The sequence below is a fragment of the Nycticebus coucang genome, chromosome 12 (assembly GCF_027406575.1).
Source record: "Nycticebus coucang isolate mNycCou1 chromosome 12, mNycCou1.pri, whole genome shotgun sequence".
NCBI classification, from domain to species: domain Eukaryota; kingdom Metazoa; phylum Chordata; class Mammalia; order Primates; family Lorisidae; genus Nycticebus; species Nycticebus coucang.
The window spans coordinates 48,866,888-48,889,346 of NC_069791.1; the positions used below are offsets into that span (position 1 = coordinate 48,866,888).

The 22,459-nt window shown below is 34.3% G+C and overlaps 1 protein-coding gene across 1 annotated transcript; it reads right to left on the reverse strand.

Moving 5' to 3' along the window:
• Positions 1–1,010: 1,010 nt before the first annotated feature.
• LOC128562113 (natural killer cells antigen CD94-like) lies at positions 1,011–9,075 on the reverse strand. The gene is made up of 6 exons (XM_053556730.1): positions 8,985–9,075; positions 7,614–7,709; positions 4,816–4,929; positions 4,011–4,162; positions 2,124–2,230; positions 1,011–1,593 (listed from the first exon to the last, which is right to left on the reverse strand). Exons 1-6 carry the CDS (start codon positions 9,052–9,054, stop codon positions 1,425–1,427), a joined length of 708 nt encoding a protein of 235 aa, XP_053412705.1. The 5' UTR covers positions 9,055–9,075; the 3' UTR covers positions 1,011–1,424.
• Between the last annotated feature and the right edge of the window lie 13,384 nt (positions 9,076–22,459).

Here is a 22,459-nt window from a genome sequence, read left to right on the forward strand (position 1 = left end):
TCCTCTGCTTCTCTGTACATTCTGACTGCTGGTCTTATCTCTGCGACTCCGGCCAACCACTTACAGCAACACTGGACTAAATTGTCTATTTTCAACAAAAGTCTTATTGTATTATGATAGAAGAATATTATTTTCAAAAAGTGGTGCCAAAATAGATATCTATATGTAAAGAGAAAAAAAGGCTAAATCCTTACCTTGCACCATACACAAATTAACTTGCTATTGAGTATAGAATTCAATATGAACTTGAAACTTCTAGAAGGAAATATGTCCGCCTCAGGATATTTAAAGATTTCTTGGGAGACCTAAATAAAAACTCCTCTGTATGGAGATCCACAGTGGATTTATAAACACAGCAGAAATCTAATGGCAGTTTACAATGCCTCTGAACAAATAAACCAGCAATGATACCACTAATAAAAACAATAGCAGGATTTAGCCGTTGGTTAGCATCTACTGTGTTCCAGATGTTAGAAAGTGCTTGGCGTCTGAGCAAGATTCCAATATTACTCTAATCGTTACAACAATTCTTATGAAATACATTGGATTGCTGTCTCCACTTTACAGATAAGAAGTTGAGGACCACAGCTATTAGGTAAATTCCCTGAAGTTGCAAAAGCTGGAAAGCTGGTATGTGTGCCCAAGCAGTAGGAATCTGGGGCAGGCTCTCTCTCCCTTCATTAAGCCTTTTAAAGATGTGACATAAAATGTACAAAGAGAAATGTACAAAAAAACGTAACTGCATAGCTGAAGAGATCATTACAGAGTGCCCGCCACCCAGACGCCCTCCTGTTCTTCCCAGTCACTGTCCACTCCCTGTACTCTAAGGGTGTCTATCATATCCTACTTAGTAGTTATGGTTGACAAAATCATATATGAAAAGATGCTTAATATCATTATTTGGCAGGAAAATACAAGTTAAAGTCATAGCTAATTTGTACTACATTTTATTAAAATGGTTTTGTAAGCTGACAATATATAAGGGTGGAAGGATGCAAGCAAATGGAATTTTCATATACTGTTGGCGGGAATGCAAAATGGTATGGGTTCCTCTGGAAAACAGTTTGAAAGTTCATTTACTGTTTGGGAAACTAAGACTCTGGACATTTTGACTTACCAGCAAAGACATGGTTATTAGGTGTGGTGCAGCTCTCACAAAAAAGGTAAGATATAAAATAGAAATGTATACAAAATTTTGTAAGAATGATGCCTTTAATTACCACTTACTATTTCATTAATGACTGGCCAACATGTACATGATTGTGAATGAAGACTCTAGAACTTCAAAGGGTCTGAGTTTCTTTTTTTGTTTGTAGTTTTTGGCCAGGGCTGGGTTTGAACCTGCCACCTCTGGCATATGGGGCTGGCGCCCTACTCCTTTGACCCACAGGTGCCACCTGGGTCTGAATTTTCGTAAGGAAACATCATTGTATCTGTCTTCCGTTGTTGATGTTGTTTTCATCTGAGATAGCAAGACAAGTAATTTTCTTCTCACAGATAAAGTGCATGTGTCGGAAACAATCAGAAACGGCCATGCTTGTTCCTCTTATAATGCCACAGTTTCCATGTTTTGACTCATCCCAATCAGTGAAACTAAAATAAAAGCAATTACATACTGTAAAACATACATTTATTAATGCAGACATAGGAGGTATTGGTGCAAAGTTAAGGTGGTGCATTTTTGTTTTCTTAGAGGGATTGCCTTTTGGCGCCATAAGCATTCCTAGAGCACCTTACAGGGAATCTCGACATGGGATTGACACGGAGAAGTCTCCACTCCTTCTTGGTGTACTTGTATGGAGATATTGAGCTTCGGTCCTTTGGAAGTGTGACTGTGTGTGCACAAGGCTGTATATGTGCATGTACATTTATATGTCTGTCCATGTGTATATGTATGTATGTATAAATACGTATATGTATATTTCTTCTTTTTTTTTTTTTTTGCAGTTTTTGGCCGGGGCTGGGTTTGAACCCGCCACCTCCGGTATATGGGGCCAGCGCCCTACTCCTTTGAGCCACAGGTGCTGCCCATATATGTATATTTCTTTCCTATGTCTTCAGGACTATAAAATGGCATCAGTGATTATAAAATTTATTAGCTATTATCTACGTCAGATACTTACAGTTTGGGAAGGGGCGTTGAGTTATCCTCCCATGTCCAGGAACTGCTCGCTCCTTTACGGGACAATCCAGTCCACCAGAGAGAAGATACTTGGTTTTGGATGAAGTTCTGTGATAAATGGAGAATTATTTATGAGTAAGAATTTTTTTATGTTCTCAAATGAAGTAATAATCTTATTAATATTAACTTTAATTAATGTGAATATCAAAAAGTGTTAAGACCAACTTCACCCAGATTCTCTTTAAGTTATAAAATAATGACATCTCAGTTACTGATCTTTTATTAAATGGAGAGTTATAAAAAAGACTAAAATGATACTCAATTTACCTATGTTTATTTAAACTCAGGCTGAAATCTTATTTTTCCTTTGAAACTTATTTTTGTGGCTCAAAGATGAGGTCTGAGCAGTTTGGTTTGACTCTTAGGGTCCAGGTGTGATAGCTATGATATTTCTAACAATGTTGTTTTATATTTTGTTTCTACAAATTCTGTGATTATTTCTTGTGACATGAGCATCCCGAGAAAATAATTTTTCTTCATTAGATGGAGTGTTTTACAAAGCTGGATGAATAATTTCTTGACAGGTATAAAAACAAGCAATATTCATCCAAATTTTAGTTTTACAAAGCTTGTCCACATATTGTCTCACTTGCTCTTCCCAAATATATTAGGAAGTTAAAGTAGCCAGTTTTTCTACCTGATCCCCACTTTTTCCAAATGAGGAAACTGATGCCGTAGTTGATCTATTTACACAAGTAACGTGAAAAAGGAGTTAAAATGAAGTTTGTGATTGTGAATCCTATTTTCTCTATTGTGTTTTTATTTTCAATTTCAATTTTAATTTTGATTCCTACTGCTTTGACAACATAATGAAAGCTTTGACTATCTATGCCTCCCAAATATACCATCAGTTTAGACAGACATTTGACATTCAATTTCAGGGTTTTCACAGATGATTTTATTTCTCAATGATGATACTCTTTAGAAAATGTTAAGGATTGTAGACTCAAACTTATTCTTATATCCTCTATATTCCACAGACCCCAATTTAGGATGTCAGAAGTTAAAGGATACATTATCAGTGGCTTAATAAATACAATGCCTTTTACAACATTTTTCTGATAATCTATAAGTCTATAAAGAGGATGACAGTGAGTAAGTTAGGGTAAGACACTTCCATAAAAAGCCAATAGTTCTATGGGTCAGAATCTCTTACTTCTTTAATGTTTCCTTAACAGTTTTTGGCAGTATGCTGATACTTACAGAAGTGTTTCTGAAATCCTCTACTGTCTATATAAATTCCATATTTCTTACCTAAGAGATTCCAATAAGTATTCTGAGTAAATGAGATTGTTATTTATGTTAAGCAGAGATAAATTGCACATTCATACTCCTACCTGGCAAATTTACAAAATGCCACATTTTCATATAAGCCCTTTCTCTTGTTTTCTAAAGCATGTTTCTTCATGACATGAACAATTGCAATTTTAATGGAGTAAAAAGGAAATTAATTAAAACTACCAATATCTTCCTTTTGTTCTCAAATTTTCCTTTGTTTTCTTGATGTATTTTTAGTTCATGTTTTTATAGCTATTTCTGAGTTGTTGAAGGTAAAGTACATGGATGATTGGAAAGGCACAGAGAGTCGAGTGATACTTAGTGTGTATGAACTTATTTTTGAGAGGATATCAAAAGATTATATTTAACCTGAAATGTTGAAATACATTTTTTGTGCAAGAATAATGACAAATACCTTGTCTACTTTAATTCTATAATTCCAAACAAGACACAATTATAAGACTATACAATATTTCATTCATTTTACATAGAAAACTAGTCTGAGTTCAAAGTTAATATAAAGTAGAATCTTTAATTTTAAATGCATCACCAGCTCTTTTTCATCTTCTATCTTAAGAAGTGTAGAGTTCATTTGGTTGCAGAATTTCCTGCTTTCTTGAAAGTCCTTCAGATCACATGAAAAATAATAGCAGTCCTCTCCACAACACGACCACTTATGTTTACATGTGATGCACTCACTTCCTAGAAAACAAAATAAGTTCCCCAGAGACCACTGAGTGTGAGTTCTGGGAGGACCTCTGGGGATGAGAGATGGAGGTGTCTTTCCAGTCCTTCTAATAAACATTTATTTTGTGAGACTGATGGACTTCATCTGTGCCTTTTGAAAGAGCCTTGCTCTGTGGAGATCATCACATAACTTATATTTCTCCAAGTCTATGCACAGTATTGTTAAAATTTTCTAACAATTTTCTTTGTTATCTTTCTAACAAAGATAGCGTTTTCCTGTACAATGTCTGCCTGAAGGACTTCCTAGTGAGAAACAGCTACTGTGTAAACCCTGAGTACAGAGCAGCTCTCCGCTTAGTACCTGGTCTACATACCCACACTATAGGGTATAGCAATGATTTGAGAATAGAAAGTGTGGATTTTAGGGGGGTTTTCTGGTAGCAAAATTATTACTTAGGGCAACCATAAAGTAAAAGAATACAATTATCTTGCATGCAGAAAACTCTAACCTCTGGGAATTAGTTACTTTTTCAACAAAATGAGAATGAAAACTGGACTGCACAAGCAGTTCACTGGATAAGGAAACCCAGTTGGGGTAGGATATGGGGGGGCTGAGGGAAACCAGTGAGAGTCATGTTGGTCTCTGCCTTGAAAGCACACTCACATACCTGGGGTGTATGGTATCTCTGTGAAAGCCATGTTTTCCAGTATGGAATTGGGAACTGTTGTTACATTTTTCAAAGGAGCCTCCTGTGATTGGGCAGCCGGACAAACCTGGAAAACTTTACTCTACATTGTTAGCTTGGGGAAAACGTAACATGGGAATGAATGAAGGGCACAATTTTAACTTTAATATGTCATTTAATTTTTAGGGATGAGGACCATTTTTATTTCTGTTGTTTAAGGCATCTTTCCATATGATTTACACCCTTATGAAAAGACATTAATGACAAGACATCTTACTCAACCTGATGACAGAATAATGTAACGATGCAAAGCTTTTATCCTCAAATAGCCCACTTGTCATACTATGGAGACTATGTAATTAGCATATCTTATGAGTGATGTAAAAGAGGGAATCACACATTGGTTCTTAGAAGAGTCGACTGACTAGAATTAGCTTCTGAAATAGGTGACAACTCAGTAACACTTCACAGAATTAAGGATGATCTAAATTTTCTTTTGGCTCATGATGGGAAAGATGTAGAAAAATGAAGAGGAAAGACTATAGAATTTCAGATTGCTGGAGCCAATTTTCAAAATTAGAGAAATGGAGGAAGATGTGATATATTAGGACAGTCTAAAGTTAGTCCATAGATCCAGAAGATATGGTGTGTATAAGGGATTTTAGGGGGGGAGTTGTAAAGGCTTGAAATGAAAACCAAGTTTTCACTTTCATGCAAAGAATTTTATATGAACACTAATTGAATTTCAGCTAAAGCATGCAGTAGTCTGCACATTTTTATTTTTCATACCAATACCCTTGAGAAATACCAGTAAATATCAATATTCTGCTACAGCAACTAATTCCCTCAATCATTATGAAGTCTGTTACACAACTCCAGACTTTTTTCATTAGAATTATGTTGTATCTATAGATCTACCATGGCTCTCCACATAGAGGAGTTTTTATTTAGATCTCCCAAGAAATCTTCAATTGTCCGAAGGCTGATATATTTCATCCTATATTTTCTTCTAGAAGTTTTAACTTTACACTGAATTGTATATTCCATATCAAGTTAATTTGTATATGGTGCAAGGTAAGGGTTGAGCCTTTTTTTCTCTTTACATATCTAATTATTTTAGTACCACTTTTTGAAAGCAATATTCTTCTATTGAAACATAATAAGATGGCTCATTGCCTATAGCTCAGCAGCTAGGGCACCAGCCACATACATTGGAGCTGGTGGGTTCGAATCCAGTGCAGGCCTGCCAAACAACAATAACAACTGCAACCAAAAAATATCTGGGCATTGTGGTGGGTGCCTGTAGTCCCAGCTACTTGGGAGGCTGAGGCAAGAGAATCGCTTAAACCCAAGAGTTTGAGATTGCCGTGAGCTGTGATGCCACAGCATAACACCCAGGGAAACATAGTGAAACTCTTTGTCTCCAACAAAAAAAAAAAAAAAAGAAAGAAAGAAATAATAAGACTTTTGTCAAAAATACATTGACAATTTATGTATGTATTAATGTCTATATTCTCTATTCCATTTGAGTATCTTTTTTCAACAATGCCACAATATATCAACTATTATGACATTATGGTAAGTCTCAAAGTAAATAATGCAAGTTCTTTAGCCTCTTTCATGGTTATTTTGACTTTTTTCTTTCAAAAAGAAAAACTACAGCCATTGATCAAATCTTGCATAATTCCATTCAGCAATAAAAGGAACATGGAGAATGTTGAAAATGGTTGATTCTAAGATGGGTAGGAAATACACAAGGTGAGTTCATGTGGTCATGGAAGCATATGGCAGTGTCAGAAAAGAGGACCATGCTTCAAATGATGGGGATGAGTCAAAGGAATATAGGCATCAAGTAAAAGAATTCCTAATAGGCAAAGTTGGAATTTTAGAAAGAGCACTATAATCTAAATAATCAGAAAACTTAGACAAGTCCTCAATGTCCTGTAAGATGTGTCTTAAGGATTGGGCATGATTTCCACAGAAAGATGTGCATGAGGAAGACTGTCCAGATGAAGGAACCACATAAACAAATGTGTTAGGAGAGAGAAATGTAGAGAACATGAGAGGAAAAGCAAGTGATTTAGAATTATTTGAAGCCAGTTGAATATATTGAGTAAATCTTAGAATTATTTGAATAAAATTATAATGCATAAGTCAAATGTAAGTAAAAAGAGTTTGAACATTATTCAGTATAGTATGAATATATTGTGAATATATTCACTCCATTCAATATAGAACGAATATCGTGGCTTCTGGCCATTTGAATGATGCTATCATTTGAAAAAATTGAAACATTGAAAAAATTGCTTGGTAGTTTAATTAAGATTTTGAAAGTCTTTAGAGAGAGTACAGTAATAGTAGAGAGTACAGGCATTACTGGCTTATATCAGTTGTTTATGAGAATAAAAAATTTAAGGATGAATTTGAGCAGCAGAATGGCAGTATGGAAGGACAACCAATAGAATTTTCAAAAGAAGGTGCCAAGGAAGGAGAAAATTGATGTGTACACAGCATGATCTATCATGAATACAACCCTGAGTATTGCTTTTTCTGGTAATTGCCTGTATATGATCTGTGCCTTGTAACTAATGGACATTGGATACTTGGAGGAACTTTATAAATGGTCAAGTGACTACATTAGCAGTGAAGGTGGGAGGGTTGCCTGGGTACAAATGGAGATAGAGATGTGAACCTAGCAGGAAAAAAAGACTAGGGAAAACAATAGTTCCTTAAGAAGGAGAGCTGTGGTTTATACCACAAATGTACATGCAGTAACTTACCCATGTATCCCAAGACTCCAGTTGTTAAAAGGAGGCAGAAACAGGAGACACCAAGAATCACTACAGTGAGACGCCAGGCAAATGGAACTGAAGACCCTGCCAGAGAGAGAGAGAAGCTGAGGGGAACAGATGGGCCAAAACGGAATTGCTGGCAGGGATTAGAGGGAGACGTTCTCATAAATTTATGACCCTGACTCTTCAATGTCTTCAAACATTGTAAATGGAAAGAGATACCGGCTGGTTGAAGCAACATTGAACTGATCTCTGGGCTGTGCTCCTAGTCCCTTACCAGAATAATCAATATATGACTTGTCTTGACTCCCCATCAGAAGATAGTCATTATTATATAAATATCAGATGCTATCGTACTTGTGTAAACACCCACGGTTTTCTCATTGCTGTCTCCTACTGTTCTTCATTAAGAGGAATAGCTACAGTTATGCACAGAAGAAATTCTAATCACAAAGTGCTAATCAAGTATAATTTCTAGAAATTGCTCAGAATGAGTCCATGGTAACATGAGATTCACAACTGCTTCTAAATAAATGGAAAAGAAATAATTTTCCTATTTGACTTGATTAGTAATGAATATACGTTTGTAGCAACCAAACCACATTCATTCTCTGGAACATCTAAGCTTGGATATTTGGTTGTCTGCATTTCCTTTTCATTAAAATTTTTTCATTAAAAGTTTTTTAGATGGGCGGCGCCTGTGGCTCAAAGGGGTAGGGTGCTGGCCCCATATGCCGGAGGTGGTGGGTTCAAACCCAGCCCTGGCCAAAAACTGCAAAATAAATAAATAATTAAAAAAAAACGTTTTTTAGATATAGTTTAAACAAACTCATGAAACTGCGAAAGCTAACTCAGTGATGCAAGACAGTGGTTTCTGTCTTGTTACTTTAATCACATACACACAGGCCAAGACATTGGAGGATGGTGAAGGTCTGTCCTCTATATCACTTTACCTTTATTTTGGGATAATTCAGATCTTCTAAGATTGGAGTGTGAAGGATATGATTTCACTTTTGAGTAAATATGCTGCTCTTCCTGCTTTTTTTTCTCTGGAGATTAAAATAGGGATTTAAATACTGCTTTATATTCACACTATTTCTCCAAAAACATGTAAGCTATTAATACATGTAAGAAAGATAATGCAATTCTTTCCTAATAAATGAAATCTATGCAGTTCTTTTCTTTTTACAATGTAAAGTTTATTAAGTAAATTTCTTACAGATAACAACATTTTAGGAGTAAGTTAGACATAGCATATATGTTAAATTGGAATGAAACTCTTTAGGGAAATTGTTTAACAGAGAACAGAAAATGACATGAGGACTCTTTCAGTAAGGATAGGAGAGAAAAAGTACTTACTATTCTTTGGCATCTTCCTCACGGCAGGAAGATGCTTTAGTTCTGTATATGTTGGGCAGTTTTCACTCATATCTAAAAGCTTTTGAGGTAAGATTCTAGAAGACACAAATTAGCAGTTTATTAAAAAAAAGTTTTCATGTTTTAGCCTCTCTGGATTCTCTGCACATCATTGAGTTCAGTATTCCATGCCATTCAGCTACTGATGCCTGAATTTTTTTCATTTGAAGTTTTATTCTAACTGAGATGTTTCACCCCACATAATTAATATTTTACTATTCTAAAAATTCCAGTTCTCAACATCTTTCTATAGGTCTTTGACTATTATCATTTCAAGTAGTACTTGGAGTTTATTAAATGTTATTTACTTCAACTAAAAATGATAGAAATGTTGTGATATGTGAAACATGTCACTGAAAAATTGCCCCATCCAGAAAATAACAAAAAGTTTTATAACTCAGTTGTATTGTAAAGATAAATAACGTTATATAATCGATTATTATAATTTTTTTCTTTCATGGTTTCTGCTATTTTTTTTTCTATTTGTCATCAGCCTTGTTATTAGTATTTTCTTTAGGACAATTAGCTTCCCATAACTTTCTAATTGACTGCTGCTGCCTCCTCCAATATGTTAGAAATAAATGCCCTACACCTAGGAACAAAATTGATGAAGATGTCCTATGGGTTATGTATTATGTCCATATATTAAGTGCATAATATATGAAAACATACACAAACGGCAACCAATTTTTTTGGAAGCATTAATTTTCTTGCAAATACTTTGAAAAGATAATTAACTTGTGACAAGCATTTTAAATTTTTTATGATCAAAGAATTTTATATGGAATAGGATTCCAACTACATAAAATTTTAATAATTTCTACACTCACTGGTTTGCCAGTGTGTCATCACATTAAACACTTTCTACATATATTTATTCCTCAGGCAATTACCTAAATTGATATATTTTATAATGTAATTAAAATATATAGGTCTCTGTATGTACATAAACATTAACCTTAAAACATTCAATAATTTCTTGTCAAAAATATCCCATAAGAAAGCATGATTGTGCAGAAAAATAATTCCTTTAAAAATTCTTTATCATGTCTGCCTCAGAAATTTGGGAGCCATAACACATAAATAAGCTAAATCTAGGTATAGATTTGCAATAGAGAATCATATTATTCTATGGATAAGAAAAATACAAACTTAATTAAATCATTATTTAAATACTGTAATCCTACCATCATTGATGTGACCATTTTGCTCTATTAACACATTTGTTCAATCCGAGAGATACACTGAAATATTTTTTAACAGAACTGTTATATTCAATTAAGTCATGAAACAGAAGCAACAATTCACCTTTTAAAGTATTTTTAAAGTTTGAATTGATCAGTTCATTAGCCTGCAAGATTACATTGACTGGATTTTTAAAAAAATGTCCATTCTTTGTGTTTTGGTAACAATAAGATATGCTAAGAATAATAGCTGTAGATATGGATACCTGAGTCAACGCAGTGGCGTTTCTTCTGGCCAGGGTCTTTGGTCCAAATAGAAGATGTAAGCCCCAGTGGGCAAGTGGAACAGATGTGTTTGATCTGGATTCTTCTACATCTTATCTGCCTGCTCTACTTACCTAGCCCCTGGTAGGCTTCAGTATTTTTTCCGCTACTTGTAAAGGTGTGAGAAAACAATTCACATTTGAGCTTCAGACTTTACCCATTTGCACTCTTTATTACTGAGAAATGTGCAGTTTTTTAACAGAGGAGATGAATGAGCAAGATAATTCGAAGGGCCATTCTCGTTTTGCACAGAATCCAAGCAAACACTGTACATTAAAAATAAATAAAGACCACTGTCACCACTACCACCAGCAAACACTGAGATTCTAAATATAATTCAATAGACACCAATGTTTGGGGCTCTAAATAGAAACTGTACCTATTGAGATATTTAAATCCGTGTTCTGAACTACTATAATATTGGCTAGGTAAAAATACTGATAGGCAGTCATTCCCCACATTTATTAGAAGAGGGCTCTGAAAAAAGAGATTGTTAAGGTTTATTAGCTTTCTCTGGTTTACTAGCAAACTCTAGTTCATTTAAAATAATGTATATCTAAAATCAATTGCTTTATTGTTTTGTCCCATATAATGATCATTTAAAAATCTGTTTTTCAAGTCATTCTAGCATGAATATTGATTATACATAATCTGAACTTTAGGCTTTGATGATATTTTATTCCCTCTCCCCACCCCATTATAAACAACAGAAGCATGTCAGCTTCCTCTTCAAGTCTGAGGTAGCATCTCCTATGGAGTAATGGATAAACAATGACAATGTAATTAATTTTATAGGTTTCAGCTCACTAGAAAGAGGTTGAAATAGTTTTTATCTTTCAACAATTTAAAAAACATGATTAGTAAAACATATTTCAATTGTGTGTTTTCATTATTGTAGGAAAACATTTGAGAATGATACATTTGCCAAAAATTTCCACTGATGGGAGAAATTCTGACTACAGGAAAACCCATTTTGATGTAAAAACAAAGTTTTACACAAGTTTTCAAACAGAGTGAATGTAATCAAAGGACAACTTAGGGAGTAGGTGAAAGAGGATAATCTTATTTATCATACAGCTATATATTCTTATTGATCTGGTAATGATAATTTCTCATTTTCATCCTGCTCTCTCCAGCTATGATAGACCTTCTCTGAAAAGGGCATTTGGCAAGCTCAAGGCTCAACCACATTGTTATTGCAATATCAAACCCTGAAATCATTTGCTGCCAGGGTGTCCAAACATTTTGGATTTTTATCTGACACCACAGATAAGTAAAGTAGACTCCAAATAATCTGCATGAGACTCAGGAGCCATGCACCCCTGCACACTTGGGCGCGTCTCACCTCTGCAAGTCCATCAGGTGTTTCTATGCCTTTCTGGTCACTGCTTCTATCTATCTAATAAAATAACAATGCAAAAAAATTAAATAAAATAACAATGCTCTGTTTTTTTATCGCTTTCTCTTCCCTATTAAGCCATTTTAAAGCAACTCATCATTTTTAACCATGGACATTTTGTAATAATTATCATTTCATTAGCATGAAATTCACATACTCTCTTATTTCTAAGTAGTTCAATAATTCTTTAATCTTTCCTATTCTGTGTGATTCTTTTACTTGTAATCTGATATTTCATCTTAGAAATTACCTTTTCCAATTTTTAATAGTAGTTCACTCAGATTATTGAATACTTTAAAAGATACCAGCACTGTGCTGAGCACTTATGGGTATTATCTCATTGATACTTAAATAAGTTGGAATCAAAAAATTAAAATTGTTTTTTAGAGGATGGTATTAAAACAGAATGGGCATTGTTCACTTTGTTGGTCTTTCTGTCTTAATTTCATGAATACACAAATGTAGATAAACATAAACACAACAGTCACAGTACATTGCAGAGCCTATTATTTAGTTAAGGCTTAGTCAGTAGCACGAAGAGTAAATGAGAGAAATCAATTTAAATGCTCAAAATTTGAAATATGGAAAAGAGAAGACTGTTTAGAAAATATTACTACTGGGAATATAATGTTTACCATCTATGAAGCATAACTTTTCCTTTACAACAACCTTGGTGGTATTACATTTTCTAAAATATTCTTTGTGCCCTGTTTTTCTGATTATAACAATTAAAAATGGGTTTAAATTTACCGACTTCCCTTATACATGAAACTCAATGAAGTTTATATTTTACTTTCTATCTCATTTAATATTTTAATAATGTGAACTAATAGGTCAAAACTGTTAGTATTGAATATTTTGCATTTTTGCTACGCAAGCAGAGTTAAAACAAACCAAGTTTTACTCACTCAACAAAGCAGTAGTTGATAAGTGATTAGGCAAACAGAAAGGTCTTTGTTATGAGTTAACTTCGGCAAAGTTGTTGATAGATTTTATTTTCTTCATAGGAGAAATGGGGCTAAGTATTAAATGCACGATAAAAGAGTAGTCCTTAAATATAATTTTTAAAATATACATTTTTTATTTTTGAATAATTTTCAATTTACAAAAAAGTTGTAAAATACCTCAGAGAGTTTCCTCACCTCAGAGTTTTCCTTAATATTATTATCTTATATCATCATTATCAAACCAACAACTGAACAGTGGTATGTTACTGTAGATGCCACTGCAGTAAGATTTCATTATTTTTCCCATTAATGTATTTTTTTTCTGTTCTAAGGTTCAATCTAGGCTTCAATGTGACATGTAACCCTGTCTTGTTCACTCTGTGACCCTTTCAGTCTTTTCTGGATTCACATGTTATTCTTCAAGAGTGGAAGTAAGGATTTTAGTAGAATGTCTTTCAATTTTTATTCATCTATTTTTCCATAATTAGACTGAAGTTATGGGTTTTTAAAAAACTAGTTTTTCTGCAGCTGTTTAAAGCGATCACTCTTATTTATGACTAGCGCTAACTAATGACTGGGGCTCCCATTAAATAACAGGCTGTTCAATGGACTGTGAGTTTCATGTGTTTGTGCTTCTCTGTGTTGAAGTCACCTGCTCACCACACCACATCAGGGTTCCATGTAATCCACCTGGCGTCACCAGCGATATCAACCTTTCCTTTGGGTAACTTAGAGTTTGCTTGGTCTCTCCTGTAAAGTTATCACTTTCTGCTATCCATACCGTGTTTTCTTTGGAAGTCTATCACGAAGTCCAGCCCACCTTGAATGGATTAAGCTCTTTTTTTCTGGAATGGGAGTAGTTGAAATTTGTCAAATTTGACTTTTTTTCTCCCATTTACTTAATTTTTCAATTATTTATAGTTGTATAGCATCATAGTTATGAATTTGATATGTTGAGTTATAATGCAATACTATTTTTTTTTTTTTTTGTTACTTAAATTGTGCCAGTTTCAGTCATTGGGAGCTCTATCAGGTCAGCTCCTGTGTAGATTTCTAAATATCTTAAAAAGGCATTTGTTTTTTAAATCACGTCGAACATAAAAAGGGAAGTTATAAACCAAAATTAAAATGATTAGCTTTTATATTTGCCCTGGATATTTATTTTTGTGAGAGATCTCTATTACTTCATAAGGTTTTGAGTGACTGTCTATCATGCCCTTTCATTTCACAACAAAAGACTGTTAGCATTTGTTATAGAACTAACAGTGACAAACTCTTTCAGCTTCTGTTTGGCTGGGAATGTGTTAAGTTCTTCCTCGTTTTTTAAAGGATAATTTTGCCAGATATATAGTTGTAGGTTTATAGGGATTTAATTTTCTTTTTAGCACATTAAATAAACTGCTGTGTCTGGCTTCTGGTTTCTGATAAAAATCAGTTCATAATCTTATTAAAAATCTCTTGTACATGAGGAATCCTGTGTCTGTTGCTGCTTTCAAGATTTCCGTCTTCACTTTGGCTTTAATAAATTTGCTTATAAAATATTTTTTAGTGAGTTTCTTTGAATGTATTCAACTTAGAATTTATAGAGCTTCATGGATTAATAGATTAATACCTTTCATCAAATCTGGGAAGTTTTCAGCCATTTTCTCTTTTAGCACTCTTTTTGTACCTCTCTTCCCCTTTTCTCTCTCTCCTCTTTGTAGACTTCCACAATGCATATTTCCAGCCACTTGATGGTGCTCCACATATTCAATAAGCTCTGTTCACTTTTCTTTCTTCTTCTTTTTTTTTTAGAGACAGAGTTTCCTTTGTCACCCTTGATAGAGTGCTGTAGTGTCAGAGCTCACAGCAACCTCCAGCTCTTGGGCTTAGGTGAGTCTCTTGCCTCAGCTTCCTGAGTAGCTGGGACTACAGGCACCTGCCACAACGCCCAGCTATTTTTGTAGCAGTTTGGCCAGGGCTGGGTTTGAACCCCCTGCCCTCGGTATATCGGGCCAGTGCCCTACTCACTGAGCCACATGTGCTGCCCTGCTCACTTTTCTTTATTCTTTCCTTTTTCTAATCCTCAGACTCTCTAATCAGTAGTCCTATTTAGTTTTCTTTTTCTTTCTTCTGCCTCCTCATATCTGCTGTTGAAACTCTCTAACACATTTTTCTTTTCATTTATTCTACTTTCAGTTTCTTTGTTTTCTTTTTATAATTTTTATCTCTTTATTGATATTCTGATTTTGTCACACATAATTTTTTGCTTTCCCTTAGTTTTTTTTCCTTTGGTTGTTGGGCATTTTTAATGTAATGGCTTAAAGTCTTTGCCTATTTAGGTCAATGTCTGGGGTCTCTCAGGTATAGGTATTTAGTTCCTTGACAGTGAGTTGTATTTTCTAGTTTCTTCATATGCCCTCTGATTTCTTATTGAAAATTGGGTATTTAACTTATAGTGTGATAACTCTGATAATCAGAAGTAAAGTAATTTTCTTTCCTTTCTCCAGGGGTTGGTTGGTTGGGTTGTTTTTTATTACTGAAGGCTGAAGCAGTCCATTTTCAAACTATTTTAGCAAAAAATATATTTACTTTCTTGTGTGTGGTCACTGAAGTTTTCCCTCAGTGCTGCAAGCTGAGCACACACACACACACACTAAAAACAAAGTCTTTGCAGATTGGCTTTGTGACTTGACACTCAAGATATTTAGCAAGTCTTGCTCTGAGCCTAGATATCAGCATGAGGTGAATGCTCGAGATCTTCTCTGGATCTTTTTGAGTATATATTTTGCTTGGGCATGCACAGGCTTTCTGAGTTCCCTTGTATATATAGCTGCTTTTGAATATAATTTTCCAAAGAATATTGCTTCATATTCTTCTCCAAGCCTTAAGTATTCCAATATATGCCCTGACCTGAAATATCTTGCCCCAGTGCATATCTGCAGATTTCGGTCTACCTTGCAGCTTTTACTAGTAGTACCCACTTCTTTTCTTGCCTGAATTCTAAATTAGGTGATACAGAGACGCCTGCTTTTCTTCAGTCCTTTGGTATTCCTCAGTAGTCAGTTTATACAAATGTCCACAGTATTTTGCAAATGAGGTCTGCTCTTCTCTCTCTGGTTTGAAAGAGGGAAGTGGGCTGCCACTACTTTAAAACCAGGACTGCCACTGCTCCAGAAGTATGGGTCTGAGTGAGTAAAAATAGCACAAAATTTTTCTGTTTGCAGATTTTTTAGTTGATTATTTTCTTCAGTACTGTAAACATTTGGCTGATTTACAAAGCTCCACCCAAATTGGATGTACTAGTTTCTGCTTCTTTTTTTGTTTTTGTGGGGCATGAGAGTTTGAGTCTTTTTAGTTTACCATTTTGCTAATGTCACTTCAATGCATTTCTTTTTAATGTTGAATTGTATTCCCTCGTGCACGTGTATGATTGTTTATTCATTCCTCTGTTGAAGAACATCTTGGATGCACCAGTTTTTAATGACTATGAACAAAGGTGGTATAAGCACTCACGTGTAGGGTTTTGTGTTGGCATAAGTTTTCAATTCACTACATAAATATCCAGAAATACTATTGCTAGATCATTTGGTATGTCTATGTTCAATTTTATAAGTAACTGCCAAAATATCCTCCAAATTATGCATGAATTTTAGCCATTTTAATGGATGTGTCCCCTGTACTTTTAATTCGCACTTCCCTATGATGAATCATGTTGAAGATCATTTGTCATCTTCATATATCCTCGGTAAAACATCAGTTCTGATATTTCCCCATTTCTAATTTGATTGTATTTTTTATCTTGATTTTTAAGAGTTTCACACTCTCTCTTTCTCCCTCCCTTTCTCTCTCCATATAATTGTTTAACATTCAAGAATCCCCTGAGCTGAAAGTGAATTCTAGAGAAAGCCTATATTGTTGTGAATGTAGCTTTAAGGGTGATTTATGATGAGGGCTCAGAAGAAGAGACCTATAGAGAAAACCTGAATCTCTTAGAGATTGACCATTGGGCCCAAAACTCAATGGCTTGGTTCTTAGAGTTAACTCTGTTCTATTGCACAGATCTTAGTCCTCAGCAATAAAACAAACAAATAAAGCAAGGAGATGGCCAGGTAGCATAACAGCAACAAAATGCTGACATTAGATTTGTCCCCAGGAAGGAAGGAGGCACAACCTTTAGTGAAGTGGTCCTCCTCTATTGAGGCCATTTACAAACAGGGCTGAAATCTAACCAGGTCTTCTTTTTTTTTTTTTTTTTTTTTTCAGTGTTTGGCCGGGGCTGGGTTTAAACCCACCACCTCTGGCATATGGGACTGGCGCCCTACCCCTTGAGCCACAGGCGCCACCCTAACCAGGTCTTCTTATTGGATTGCCTTCCTTGTAGCTGGGTGGATAAATTGATCATTCAGTCCTAAAAGGAACACCCAGGTAGTATTACACAGAATCTAAGGCAAACAGCAATTATATTCATTCTGTTACCATTTAATGAACACAGACTTTGGTGTGGTCTTAATTGCCTTCAGAATTTAATCTTTCTCATAGAATTCTATCACTGGGTTGGGTTGTCAAATGAAATAGTTAAAGGTTACTTTGTCTGGTGTTCTTAGGAAGTTTGAGGGGAAAAAAAGCACAGAATCTTCCCTGGAGTTTTGATTCAGATAGGGAAGAAAGTGCTGGTATAAGAGGGTGGAGTTTGGGAGGTAGGCAAGGGAAACAACGCTATATTTACTCTGAATGGCAGCTTTTATAAAACACAATAATACATGTCATTTTAAGTGTTCAGGATGAACGTATTTTATTAAATAAATAGTCTCAGACTTCCCTTGTATGTATTTCTTCATGTCTTGTGATCTATTCCAAGCCGTTTACATTTCCCTAAACCATCTATAAAGCACCTGCTTTATGCTTTTGATAGAAAGGAAATGTGAACCAGAACACTAGTCAATTATGACATTTGTGTCTCATTCAGATTTAGAAGCAACTAATATAAATATGGTAATTTTAAAATATTTATATCATATTTGAAAGTATTCTTTTCAATCCCTCAGGAGCTTTCCAGATCAACTCAAGGGCACTCAAGGGATAGGTACACATTTAAACATTGATGTAGATTTCTGGTAGTATGATACTACTTTTATTTTACGGTGAGAATAACATTGTTAATCCTTCCTATTTTTATTTATTTCTATTGTAATATACCATTACTTAAGCTCCACACAGTTATAAAACCTTGGTAAATAAATGTTAACATGATGGAGAGTATACAATTTAGAAGAAGCAATAAATTTGTTCCATTTGTTCTGTTTTTATCAACATTAAATAATTCCTTTCAAGAACACTATTGAGATTAGGGTAAAGATGCCAAGTAAAAGATAGGATGCTCAGTTAAATTTGAATATTAGATAAACATTGATCTTTAATCTTTAATGTTTGGGAGGTAGGCAAGTTTATATAAAACTACTTTCATTTTATAAAAGTTTTCCTGTGAAAGTTACTGTTGCTTACGTAAAATTCAGATTCAGCTAGATGTTCTATATATTTTTTCTTATTTTTTAATTTTTTAATCAAGTCATATATACATAGATCATGAATACATTTATGCCTTTGTGGGATTCAATGTGTTGATTATTTGTACAAATTGGAGTGCTTATATCCTACTAATTAACATAGCTTTCACCTTATTTACTTAATCACAGTGTTAAGACATTTGTGTTCAGTACTTGATAGATTTGACTTGTACCCTTGCAATATGATCTGTAGGTGTGGTCCCACTATTAACCCTCCCTCTATCGAACCACCGCCCTTCCTTCCCATCCCTTTCTCCTTCCCTCCTTTATCCTGGGCTATAGTTGTGATTCATCTCTTATATGAAAACATGAGTGATTATAAATTGGTTTTATAGTAGTTCCTGAGATACTTTACCAAGAATATTTTCCAGTTCCATGCATGTAAACAAAAAAGAAGTAAAGTCTCCATCTTTTTTTAGTGCTACATAGTATTCTATGGTATACATATACCACAATTTATCGATCCATTCATGGGTTGATGGGCACATGGACTTCTTCTAAGACTTAGCAATTATGAATTGAGCTGCAATGAACAATTTGGTGCATATATTTTTGTTGCCAATTGCTTTTTGGTCTTTTGGATATACACCTAATAGAGGAATTGCAGGATAAAATGGCAGGTCTACATTTAGATCCCTGAGTATTCTCCAAACTTCTTTCCAAAAGGAACATACTAGCTTGCATTCCCACCAGCAGTGCAGAAGTGTTCCCTTTTTTCCACATCCATGCCAACATCTGTTGTTTTGGGATTTTGTGATGCAGACTACTCTTACAGGAGTTAGAAGATATCTCAAAGTGGATTTGGTTTGCATTTCTCTGATGATTAAAGATAATGAGCACTTTTTCCTGTGTCTGTAGGCCATGTGCCTATCTTCTTCAGAGACGCTTCTGTTCATGTCTCTTGCCCACAATGAAATGGGATCACTTGTTCTTTTCTTATTAATAAGTTTGAGTTCTCTGTGGGTTCTGGTTATTAGACCTTTGTCAGAAATATAACCTGCAAAAATCCTCTCCCATTCTGAAGCCTGTCTACTTGCTTTACTTACTGTGTTCTTGGCAGTGCAGAAGCTTTTTAGTTTGATCAGATCCCAGTAATGTATTTTTGATGTTGCTTCAATTGCCTGGGGGGTCCTCCTCATAAAGTATTCTCCCAGGCCAATTTTTTCAAGTGTTTCCCCTGCACTGTCTCCAAAAATTTTTATGGTTTCATGTCTTAAGTTTAAGTTCTTTAACCAGTGACAGTCAATTTTTGTTAGAGGAGAAAGGTGTGGGTCCAGTTTCAGTCTTCTATAAGTCGTCAGCCAATTCACCCAGCACCATTTGTTAAATAGGGAATCTTTCCCCCAATTTATATTTTTGATAGGTTTTTTCAAAGATCAGATGATGATAAGTGTCTGGGTTCAATGTTCTATATTTTTGTTTGCTAAAGTTGACAACTCTGTACTGATCTTGTGCTGGTCACCATGGATATTATTATGAAATGTTACAATGTTTTCCCTGAAGAGGGTTATTATACCATAATTGTGTGTGATAAGGGTCATGTAGAGATATGTGGGAGATTATCGTCTGTCCTCAACTGGTTTATAATTTAAAATATTTTCTGCTGAAAAGAAATTTTTAAAATTATATATAAAATATTTTATGAATATCTAGTAAATTCAGGAAAGAAATATTACCTTAACTGTACATTATTCATGTTTTGTTTTTTGGAAAACATGAAAATGGCATAATTTGAATATCAGAGAAATTGTATTAAAAGAGGACTACATGATTATTAAAGTTATTCAAGAAATCATCACAGAAACATGATATTTCTAGTCATCTCAGAAAGTTTTTAAGAGATATAATTTCGTATGACTCAAATTTGGAATTTATTTGAGATAAAGTTGGAATAGAAAAATAATTTAAAGTGAAGTTGCTATAGAAGAGCCATATGTACTTAAGTTCAAATATATTATGGGTCATTTATTTCAATTTTGTCGTATTTGAGATGGTGAGGCATAGCAAAAGGCAATTATAAAACTGATCAATCAAAGCTACAAAGCTTAGATGAGAATTCAGGTGTGTTGTCTTCAATGAGTTTTCTGAAATTATCTCCATGCTTTTTCCATTATACTATGCATTCTTTCACTCAATGTAGTCAGGGAGCCTTGAGATTATCAGCCAGAAAGTGAAAGAATTTTACTGTAGGAATTTAGGAGTATTTATATATTACACCGTAGAAATAATGAGTTCTAAGAGATGAGGTTCTTAATTGAATATAGGGAATTATTAAATGTAAGATGGTAAATGAGCAAACACTAATTTTTTTATGCAACTTTGAATTCTAATGAAAAGTGAAAAATGCCTTAAGAGAAGAAAAATTGCAAATTAATGCCTATAGTAATATGAGAAAAGAAGGATGATGAAGAAATGGTATTGCTGATTTTATACTTTATTTAATAAGTTTAAGTATTATTTGCTGTTTTATGTTCTTACAAATTTAAGAATACAAAGAGTATAAGCAGCAGCTATGATACACTGCCCAGAAGCAACGACTGGGAACATTTTAAAATGTAGACTTTTATCTCCTTTCCATCCTCTTGGAATTTTTTTTTTTTTTTTTGAGACAGACTCTCACTATGTCATCCTTGGTAGAGTGCTCTGGCCTCACAGCTCACAGCAATCTCCCAACTTTTGGGCTTGAGCGATTCTCTTGCCTCAGCCTTCCAGAGTAGCTGGGACTACAGGCGCCTGCCACAACACCCGGCTACCTCTTGGAATTCTAAGCTACACATTTCTTTAGTTTACTAGTCCTTTTGTTCAATCAATTTATTGACATGACATGACCACATCTCTATGTAATAAAGTAAATTTTGATAAATTTATCAAATGTATAGTATTTCATAATATTAGTAGAGAATTAACCAGTTCCCCATTGATGAACATGCAGCATTTCTAATAATTCTGTTCCTGAGATATAACACTACTATGAACATTCTTGAAGATAAACATTTGCCCACAACATGAATTTTTCTTTATGTTGAATCATTCTCTTTGCTTTTGACTTCTGTCACTCCATTTGAATGTAACTAAAAACATGATGTGCAATACATACATAAAATATGAGGCTGAACAATAAAGAAAACATTAATACACTTTTTCTGTTCCCTCACGTCCTACTTTCCTGCAATGATCAGTGTGAATAACTTTCTATTCTCATATCAATTAAACATTTGCATTTATTGTTTCTTCATGTCGTTTTTCTTCTCCTTCTCTTCCTCCTCCTTGTCTTCCCTTTGTGTTTCTTTTTTTATATGGTATTATAAGTCCCCATTACTGTGCAACTTGCTTTTTGCTCTTAAGTAAAAAAACATACAGTATCTTTCTTCCAGCTCATTCTTTAAAGGATTCTTTCTTTAAAACTCATGAATATGTAACTACCCAAGTGGAGAGGTGGTTAATTATATCATAGTAAGAACAGTTTATTCTAACGGCATCAATGTATCTATAAATGGGTAATGCATATGTCCACATAATAAATTTTCATATTTTCTTAAATAATTCCGAAATACTAGTGATTAATATTTTTTCCTCCTCTCTTATAGTCATCTGAGTCCTGATGCATGACAATTTGTTTCTGCAGCTAAGTCAGATTTTAGAAATTTGAGTCTTAAACAAAAAATATGAGCAGGAAATCAATGATATATTTTTGAGTAAGTCTCTTGCTCTCCTCACTGAATTCTTTGAGTGAGTAGTAAAGTTATAACATTCATATTAGTCAATAAGCCTTGTCTTTATTACATTAAAGGATGTGATATGTTTTTAGGATTTCTTTTAAGACTGTGTGATCTAAATTAGACATAGAAAAATAGAAGATTTATAGCTGCCTATATCTGAAGTAAGATATGTGGTTTCAACCAGACTGGCTCAAATATATATTAGTTTCTTTGAGGTTATAACTGCAATGAACAAGAATCTTACGTCTATTTTTATTTATGTGCCATATCTATTTCTACCCTTTAAAATATAAACTTTG